The 10774-nt window shown below is 40.0% G+C and overlaps 1 protein-coding gene across 1 annotated transcript in view; it reads right to left on the minus strand.

Moving 5' to 3' along the window:
• Positions 1-247: 247 nt before the first annotated feature.
• The window catches only part of LOC310934078 (ras and Rab interactor 2-like), a 35689-nt gene continuing 25162 nt past the window's right edge, over positions 248-10774 (minus strand). Inside the window, exons 9-12 of the mRNA XM_083897709.1 lie at positions 5606-5914; positions 5376-5507; positions 5021-5184; positions 248-3564 (exon numbers count right to left, since the gene is read on the minus strand). Coding sequence (XP_083753835.1) covers positions 3127-3564; positions 5021-5184; positions 5376-5507; positions 5606-5914 — 1043 coding nt within the window. The 3' untranslated portion in view covers positions 248-3126. The remainder of the gene's footprint in view (positions 3565-5020; positions 5185-5375; positions 5508-5605; positions 5915-10774) is intronic.

Here is a 10774-nt window from a genome sequence, read left to right on the forward strand (position 1 = left end):
AGATATTTTTCTGGTGCAAATGTGCTTGCCAAGATCATTTTTCTCTTCAGACAAAAAAACAAGAACAAATTCTCAGATATTTGGCTAGTTTTTTTAATCAGTTTTTGATGTGTCTGCAGGTGCTCCCTGTAAATTCATTTGTAAAACATCCTGGTTTCATCAGCAGGAAGGAGAAACTTACTGGTTATGTGAGCACCATCTAGTGGTTAGGTTCAACAGATTAACAAGAGTAAATGTGTGATTCCTTTTATAAAATGTTTATTAGGTACAAAATAATATTCCTGATGTTGTTCAATGACAGACAGTTAACAGGAAGAAATTCCCTGCATAACAAGGACATTTGACACCATAATGAATATTAAAGTAATTGAAAATCCATCTGTGAAAAATCCCAGCACAGATACATATAAATACTCTGCTTCATAAAAATAAAAAATAAAAAAAAGATTATGAGTTAATTCACTCGGCCCAAACACGATGAGCTACTCATGGTCTCTACTGTACACATGACATTTATACTTTTCTTCAGCCACATCACTCCCCACTGCCCTCCCTACTAACTGACACAAACAAAGCTTCAAGTATTTTTTCCTGACCGTATCGCACACTTCCAGCAGCTCTCTGCCTCACAGACCTCACATCACGTCAGCCTCTCCACTTTACTCCTCACCACAACACAAACCAACATCTGTCAGCAGTACAAGGACCTCGAACTACGTCCAACATGGCAGTAACAGCTGTTCCTCATCAATCATCATCATCATCATCATCACCCTTTAAACAAGCAACATCTATGTATGATGTACATTACGATACAGTATCTTTAATATCACCAGGATAATCAGTAAATACACGTGTTACATTTATAAACACCGGCAGATGTGCCTGTTTCAAACAGTGTGTAAAATTTAGGTCAAACTATTTTCATTTGGCATGAGTTGAAAATACAATTATTACACATAATGTTTACAAGTGTACAATCACCTGATTGTATGAATTGCTGTTTTTCATTACCCCAGAATGAGATATATATTTATATCCGGATCTCAACACACTTGAAAGGGTGACTTGAGGGATATTTAGCTGTAACATGCAACTTGACTAATAAATATGACTACATTTTAGACACTGTACCTTTAACAACAAATAACACACAGAAAACATCTACAGAGGGCAAAACAATATAAAGGTAAAACAAAGTGATGTATGTGGGATTTCACAAGTTATTTGTTTAGGTCAGTGAACAGCATAAGTTTGGCACCAAAAATAAACTATTCTGAGAATTTGGGTGTGTGAGACACTCTACAGCTCCCTCTAGTGGGGCAATTTTTAAACCACTCAAACATCAAATTGGTCCAGAAAACTCAATTTGTGAGAAAACATTCATTGTTGTGGTACTAGCAGTTGGCCAGGAGGTGACACAGATTTTCAGATTTAGTGAAAAAGCAACACATTTTGATCAATACTCAAAGAGCACCTTGAGGATTAAAAGTGAGCTATGCTGATCCGACAGTTATTGGATGACTGCTGCCAAAGAATTTCTAATAAACGCTCATCATTTTCCAAAGAGGATAAACACAGACTGAGAGCAGTCGAGGCAGATTCCTTGCCCAGAGATTATCTTTGCATTCATCTAAACAGGCCTGGGTTCATAACAGGTTATCATTTAAAATTGAAATACTCTAATTATACACATTAGGTCCACAAACCAAAACCAAACGTTTTGTTATAATTGTTATAATTATTAAAAAACACACTCCAACTAATCATTTTTTTGTTTTGCAACCTTGGTTTACTCAATTCCACTATGACTATAGTTAGCCGTCCAAATACACATCATTTGTTCTGTTTGTTTACCTCATGATGTTTGTTAAAATCACCAAAAAATTGCTTCTTTTTTCTTGACTTTATGTTTTTCCCACCAATGTCCCTCTCAAAGGCCCCGTAGTTACTATTACGGTGAATTCATATTTATCAATATGTTGTTGAGAAATCCTTCAAGGACAGTTCTACTACTACAGATGTAAAAACAGTTTAAAACAGTGTCGCCAACTCAGCGACTCTGTCGCTATATTTATTGAGTATTCAGACCCCTGAAAGTGACTAGCAACAAATCTGGCTACTGTCTGAAGAAAACTAAACTAAAAATAATAATAATAACAATTAAAAAATAAAAACACTGCAAGAGTCTCTTTTGCTGGTCCTAAGCCCCAATCAAGGAGGTGGGTTTGTGACAAAAAACAAAACAATTGGCAGAAGAAAGTTCATTTGTCATTTTTAACATATCCAGGCTATGTTTTTAGTTTCTGTCTATCCCAGGATGTTATTCCTCTCTCCTACAGTGTAAATTACGATTACATATACATTGCCAATTATGCAAATAAGGTAATGACATCATTTAGCAACTTTAAGACAGCCAATAGCTACTGTCTTTACTGAGGAGTTGGCAGCACTGGTTTTATAAAAGCCTTTGCAGATAATGATGAGCTACATAACGGATAATGGGGAATTCTACAGCAAAGTAGAAACATAAATCATATGAAGGTTGTTAAACCACCTCAGCCTTTAAGAGTTTTCATTCAAATTTAAATCATGGCGAATATCAGCTTGTTACACATACCACATCCCACTGGGCCGGGCAAAAACCTATTTAAAACAAACATGTAAAGAAAGAACAGTTTAAAACCAGGCACATCAACATACAGTTTACCAGCAACTGTAACAAGTAAATAAATGGCGGTTATACATGTCAACTAAATACACTATCATTTATAAAAGTGATGAATCAAAGATTAGTTTTGTATGGCTCTAAGATCTGGCAATATCTGTATCTAAAGCACCAGCATTAATGCAGGACATGACACATGGTCCTCAACGTCCATCAACTTTTAAGAGCTGGTGTCAGCAAAGTGCTGCTCTGACGCCAAGCATAAAAACAAAACACTTCATCCTCATTCATTTCCTGTTTCACCATGTCTGTCAGGAAGGACTGCACCGACACAGATGTGCCATCCAGAAAGGAGAAGTTGGACTTCGTAGAGACTGGCACTGCACACTGTTTTGACAACATGTTGTTTGTTATACAGGATGAGTGATTCTCTCATAGCTGAGAGACAAAGACTCCATTCAAACCTCAAGCTCGCTGCCTGACACGCTGAGACCAAGGCTGAAGCTCGGCCTGTTCTGAGAGGAGCTGGACAGGTCCGTGCTGAGCTCATTCAAGTTAGCCTGGGGATCAGACGTCACACCAACGTTGGGTAGAGCATTGTTGGGAGCCAATGATGGCGTACCGCTGTTGGCCAAACGGCGGAAGACGAAGTGGAAAGGTGGAGGCTGCGGGCGGCTGAGGAGCTCAGCTTTGATCTTCTGAGGGTGGGTGTCTGGCGCCAGCTGCTGACTGCTGCCCTCCATCAGCAGGAACAGGCTGTAGTTCTCAGGGTCTGATACTTTGAACTTGTGGGCGCACAGCTGGCACACCTCCTCCACTGTGGCATAAGGTTGCACCTGGACAGTCTTAGCCGTGCAGCCACTGTCTAGCTCCTGCAGTGCCACCCGCAGGTAGTTCTGAGAGAAACAATTCAGAAGAAACAAAGTCAACCAATCACCTTTTCACCTTCACACAGTGTGCAAGATTTATTTGAAGCCTCTGGAAACCCAAATCCACAAAAGTATGTACATACATACTTTTATTATATATATATATATATACATATGTAACATGTAAAAATATTAGAAATCAGTTTTCATCCAAATTCGAAATATTTGTCTTTAACTATTGAAATGTGGATTTCAATTGGGCAGAGTTATCCCTAGGGTTTATGACAAATCAATACCAATCATAAATCATCCACTTCAGTGTGTGACCCCGCCCCTGAGTGACGGTTAACAAAACTGTTCTGCTTCTTCCCAATCTGCCTCTTTGAGGGTTAGGGTTAGCCAACTCCCCGTATAGCCTTTTACAATTACAATCTATCTATATCTACTCATTCATCCTTATGCCCGTTTGTGCAGTCCCTGGATGCATGAGGACGTGTAATTTTTAAAAAAAATGTTCCTCCTCCGTCATATAAGGAGAAAGTAGAGCGGCCTTGCTTGTGTAGCCGCTCCCCAGCCCATCTCGAGCGGTGAGCTCTCTCACATGAGCCCGAGGCTTCCGCAGGATTATTTTTCTCCACATCCATAGAAACGTCTACGCTTTGGAATGGAGGCTTTTTTGTGCCACCGGGGCCTGTTTTGTTTTTGTGCCACCATGAACCATAACAGAGCGGTGTGACGAGGCTGCCGGGGCTGCACTTTTCCGTCTCCGTTGGAAAATAAAAAAATGACACGTCCTCACCGGTCCGTCAGTGTGGACAGGTATATAAGAAGGTGAAGATAAGGAAGTGGAAAGAAAAATAATAATAATAATAATAATAATAATAATAATAATAATATATATACATATATATATATACACATACATATATATATGTATATATATATACAGACATACATATACACACATATATCGGAGGGAATATTTGAATTGACACAATTACAGAACACATTATACAACATAGCAACATGGCTAACATTCATACAATACAGATACATAGATACAGAAAGACATCTCACTCACCATCCCCACAACCCCCAGCTCTCAAATGAAAAGTGAAAAAAAAAAGGGTTTGTTTTAAGATGAGGACATAAAAGAAGTCCTGAAGCAACAGGTAGAGGTTATAGGTGTTCATACGTCTGAAAGATGATTGAAATGATCTATGATTTCCTTGGTAATTCAACTAAAATGAAGGTGAGAACTATACACATTACAAACAGGGCAGTTAGTGTAATTGATTATCAGTGCATTTAGAAAAGATTACAGCTTGAAAGAAGGATTCGTGTTTTACTTTGAGCTAAAATAGACGTTTCAAGACCAGCGAGCTCTTAGAAAGAACATTTTCACAGTCCAAGTCCACTATCTGGAGTGACCATGTCTCTATGTCCTGAATCGCAAAAACAGTCAAAGTCCACGTTTACCTACCTGAAAGTCATCAATGGATGGTGCAGAGCGCTGGGCCGTGCGGCGTCTGTGCCACTGGTGGAGTGTGTCTCTGGTTTCAGAGCTCAGCACCCTGGCTGCCTGCTCCTCCTGGAAGTGTCTGATCAGGGACATGGCTCCATAGGCGCTAGTAAGGTAGTAGCCCCCTGAGTATGGACACACAGCGACTGAGTGTTCAGGTACAGTACAGTATACAGAGGCTATAACTCACTGCACACTGGGTAGAGTACTGATTTTAGCCACTTAACTTAGCAAATGAAATAAACACCAGCTTCAGAAGAAATAAGAACAAGCTAAGACAGCTGTAGTATTTATGTTGTGTTAGTGGTGGAGATACCTTCTCCATGAAGCTGTGAAGGGTCCAGTAGCTCCATCATGTAAAGTATCTCACTGTCTAGCTGGGCCATATCACACTGAGCCAACACATAGGTAAGCATAGGCAGGAAGTCATCAGCACCATACAGACGACCTGAGACACAGACACAATCTACATCAGACTCATAATCTTCTTCCTCGTGACAATCTCAGTGCTTTAGTAAGTTTAATTCTCTGTTCATCGTTCTATACCTGAATTGTCCTCCATGATGGTGTAAATGAGCTTGCAGACTCTCAGCAGCACTGTGACCTTCTTCTCTGGGGAGTATAATTTACACATGTTGTGGAACTTGTTTCTGATCTTCTCTATGGACACTGGATCAGGAGGCAGAGTGTCAGCCACACCCATTTCCTGTGGATGCCGTGCCTTGGCCAGTGCCAGATTCTCTTTCAGCTCCTGCCACTCTCCGCTGCGCACCTGGAACTCGTGCAGGGCCAAATTTACCACATGCTTCAGGGGCTTCAACACACACTTGTGCATGGCCTTTTCCAGTACTTGGTCTGAGGAGGAAGAGGATTAATTAGTGTGAAGTTAATGCAACATGATACAAAGACAATTTCACTTTAACAACAACTTAAATTAGCATTATAGATAATAAGATGTTTAAAGTGTCGTCCACTATTTGAATATTCAAAGTTAGTCGTCCACAATTTGAATATTCAAATTTCCTGAAACAATGTTGTGTAGACGGAAAAACTTTTCAAAACGACAAAGAAAAAGATTGTTAATGTCCGTGTGTATTGGGCCTAAATGATTGCTGCCGCTGCTACCTTGTGATAATAGATGCATCACAAATGACGTAAAAATGTGTTGTTATTATATACAGTAATCAATAAAACATTTAATTTAGTCACAGCAAGTGATCTGCTTTTTATAGTCAAGCAAATAATCTTACAAATAATAAATACTTATGTCCATCCCTATTGTGAACACCAGCATCACATCCTCATGGACACAACACAATAGTCCCACTGCAGAAAAAAAATTCCAGAATAACTTCCCTATCTGTGTAATGTCAACTCTATTTGGAGCTCTTTCCCTTTCTGAAAAAATACCAGGATTAATGTTTCATTTCGTATCAGTGTTGTCATGCACACTGCATGAGACACAATGATATCAGTCCACACCTACAAGACCTACAAGCTTCCCGGAGACAGTCAAGGTCACTTGCATTGACATGTGACGTCACAGTAGAAGTTGAGTGTGTTGTTAAGCTGGAGCAGAGTGAAGTGTGATCTGTATCCACACAGTGACAGTGTCAACATCAGCTTTCATAAGCTCAGCACATGCAGTCTGACTAACACCACCATGATATCATTACAGAGACAGGATGAGTGCAGAGAGGGAGGCCAAACCACAGCACTGCTGAATAAGGACCATGTGTGTTGCTGACTTTTTCTTAAGATTTAGAAGTCAGCAGTTTTTTGGGTTGAGTACATCTGCAGAGACAGATTTTACTTCCCACCCCAGTTGGATGACAGCCAGTAAGTTACAGTAAAACCTGATTTGAATCCACCTCTACGGGCCTGACACCACACCCTCATCACTGACACTTAAGCTGAACCTGGTCCAAACAGGTGAGGGTGAGGCACAACGAGTGCCAGTCTCTCACGAACAGCATTCTCACTTCCTCATTCTGCCCCATGCATACTTAGAACTACCAGTAAACCAAGTGCCCAGCATATTATTCCATTGCCAGCATGATTAGTGCACTTTTGTTTGTTTGATTATGTTTCTCTGCGTGTTGAAGAATTAGGTGGATTTGGTGTTGTCCTATTCCGGGATGTAACTTTTGTTACGCTCAGGGTTTTCAGCCGCAAACATTCTTCTGCCATTTTATGTACTTGCCAACACACTGAAACTCTTTATGACTTGGACAAAAACTTACAAAGACCATCTTCACCATTATGACCCCACTTTCTCTGTTTTACAGACCATTTTTACACACTTTGGACTTCTGACAGCACGAAACCACAACATCAACAGTGGCTCTGTCCCTTCAGGAAGCCAGTCCAGTGAGTTAGAGAAAGGCACCCCTGAAACTGTTTAATCACACTTGTTATCTGTGTGACCTGTTTAGTACCTGCTGAAAATGTCTACACCAGTGAAACGTGAACTCTTTTGGACTATTGCACACAACCATGGACCTTGACAAAATGTTAACAGTCATTTGTCACTCTTCTGTGAATTCTGTCCTGTCAGGCTTTTTGAAGTATAACACCACCACCACCACATACGACATATGAGGACAAGTTCCCATAATGCGACTGTCTAAACAGATTTAGGTCCTCACAACATGCCAAAAAGGTACTTATGAGGCAACAACACACACACCTCTTTCACCTCTTCCTACTTGAATAAATGAATAAATATCCTATAATCAAACAAAATGTGTCCTGAAAAAAGGTCAATGTTTTTTATATTTATATATATGTATATATATATATATGAAACAGGAATATATATTTCCTCCTCTAGGCTCTTTTTACAGCCTTTCAGCTGAGTCACTGATCAGTCAGAGGGCAGTTCAGCAGGCAACTACAACTACTCTGCATACAGGTCCCTTAGGTGGAAATATTGCTACTACAACAACAGTTTAACTTGTAAAAAAAATCTTGGGCTTATCTCGTGTCATCTGCCACTTATGAAACAAGTGTGTCTGCCTGTGCTTATCAGATCTGAGGAGGAGAGCAGAGCACAGCAGGACAGAAAACAACAATCTAAATCACTTACACGGATTCCGACACACATTTCTCCATAGCTGCCTGTTATGACAGACCATGACTGCCACTGCCTAAGGATTTTGGAATACTCACTCAGAGTAAGCCCTGTTGCCTTGTCCTGTCCCCTCCCCCTTTGCCTCTGTGCTCACCCTGCACTAAAATGTGCAGGGCATGAGCAGAGATTAGCTGACACACTCTGGAAACTATGAGATGTGGCTAAAGATTTACTTATGCTAATACTAATAAGAGATTATTATGGTCATTCATACCTTTTACTATTCAGTTCAGCAGCCAAGTTTGGCTGTGTGCACTGCAGTCACATTCAACACAGCTTTTCTGTTGGGGGATGGCATCTGTCCTGCCCCCAATGCTTAAAAAAACAGACTTAGCTTGGTATTTTCCAACCTGCGTGTGAGACTCAACAATCAACTATTTTTAATTTTTAGTGATCATGCTACTGTAGGTTTAAGGTAACAGCCCTCTAATAGATTATTATCTATTTAACTCTGCCGTCACTGGTCTGGCATTTACAGCAACGGGAATGTTGAGGGTTTTTTCCCCTGTGATCACTGCTCATTATTTTAGTGAGTATCATTTGTAGTATTCAACAGTTGCAGACACACAAGGTCATGTGCAAACAGAGAAAACACACTGGACTTTTCTGCAAATCTACGTTGTTGTTGCTGTTGTAGGAATGCAAGCAGAAGTCAGTTCATGTGTGGACTGACAGCAAGCAAACATACAGAGCAGCAAATAGAAAAACACACACAGGACTGTGTCCTTGTGACATAAATAGCCTGGTGTAATGAGGTGTGTCTGGATGTCCTCTCTCAGATACACACTTACTTCCTGAGTAGTTCTCTCGTCCTCCTGTTCTCTACATCACAATATGTTATTTTGCAAAATTTTTCGAGTTAAATAATAGTTGCGGCCAGTGGGTATATTTTATCTTGTTTAAATGAGACTAGATGAAATATGAAAAGAAGAATACTTCTTTCGTGTGCTGTAAACAGACCTGATTTTGTTATTTTGATCAAATAATGAAAATCTTGAATAAGATGTGTGTTTTTTTCTTAAAAACTTAAACTTTATTGGACTATGGTGGGTGACCTACTTTTTTTTATGAATTCCCTTAACCAGGGCCAAAATATGTTGAATACTGTGAAACCATTGTGCATTACATTTTATTTTATATAATATATTACTGTATGTGGAAATTGTGTACATCTCTGTACATTGAATGCTACAACACTTACTATGGCTACCTGATCACTGTGTGTGATAAGTCAAATACCCAGCACCTTCTATAGCACTGCTGCCTTTTGATCGCTTTTCATTGTCTCATCACACCATTATTTATTTTTTCTTTCTATTCTTCTGTCAACTCACTGGTGTCAGCTCAACATGCACTCAAAAGCTGCATATGGCCAACATTTCAGTTTGGTGACCACGTTGTGTGTCAAAATATTATGACTCTCAATCATTTGTCCACATTAAATACCAGAAATATTTTCAAACAAGGAGAGCAGAAAGGAAAAAAATAAAGGGGGCTTGCCTCAAATCCCCACACCCTGATTGGACAGCTGGTATGAAAGAAGTGGAGTAAGGCAGAGATTGCATGACTTGGCAGGCAGCCCTTTTAAAACTGTCTGGGCTGGCCAGACTCTGAGTTGAGGAGAATACCCTCTGTGAAAATACCACAACAAAATATTGTGCAACACACTACATCTAAATTTGTCGCAGCGCCCAGTGTGTAATGTCAGTGATGTATTTAAGGCTGAAATTAGTGCTGATTACAAAGCAACAAATGTATCCAGCCACAAATATATTAGAGATGTTGTTCATAGTCACAGCCTCACACCACAAGCCACCAATTGAGTCAATATAACCAAAACCTGGTTAAAAAAGTACAGCTGTAAACAAGGTGATGGCTCTTTATTTAAATGTCTACAAAATGTCCTGAAAGCACATGACTCTACCAACCTGTGGCAAAAACCCACATGTGAAAAACAGGCTCTCATTCAGCAGGGACAAAAAGATAATCAGATTTGAGCAACTTCACAATAGGCTCAACAAAAATGTATGTCTGCTTAACTATCTACGGTTTTCCGAATGTGTTTGTCTCTTTACCTCACTGTTAAACAGGCCTTTCCAAGATCACAGTGTAAATCAATGATGTTTACTTGTCGGTACTATGTAGTAGAGCTTAGATCTGGCGCAAAAAATCAAGCCCAACCCGACCCGAGTCTGTGCACGTTGTGTCCGAGCCTGGCCCGGCCCCACACATTAACTGTAATTACAAGCCAGAGCCTGATTTAAACCCGACAATTTTTTAATACGTGAGCCGTACACGTACATCCACATCCTCCGACAGCAGGAGCTTGCGATGCGCTTTCTGGTTTTTAAAAGATGCGTTCACGGCCGCAGGTTTTTACACCTTCACACAATACGACGTGCCATAACACACCATGCGAACACGAGGAGGGAGAAAAACACAAATGCTTGATCAAGGATAGTGGCGGGAATTATAGGCCCGCGGGCTTGGGGAGAATCTAAACTCTACTATGGAGCTAATTAGTATATTATACTTTTTTTAATATTAAAAAACTAATCATTTAAGTGCTGGTTGCTTTACCC

Source organism: Microchirus variegatus (assembly GCF_963457635.1).
Source record: "Microchirus variegatus genome assembly, chromosome: 11".
Lineage (NCBI taxonomy): Eukaryota > Metazoa > Chordata > Actinopteri > Pleuronectiformes > Soleidae > Microchirus > Microchirus variegatus.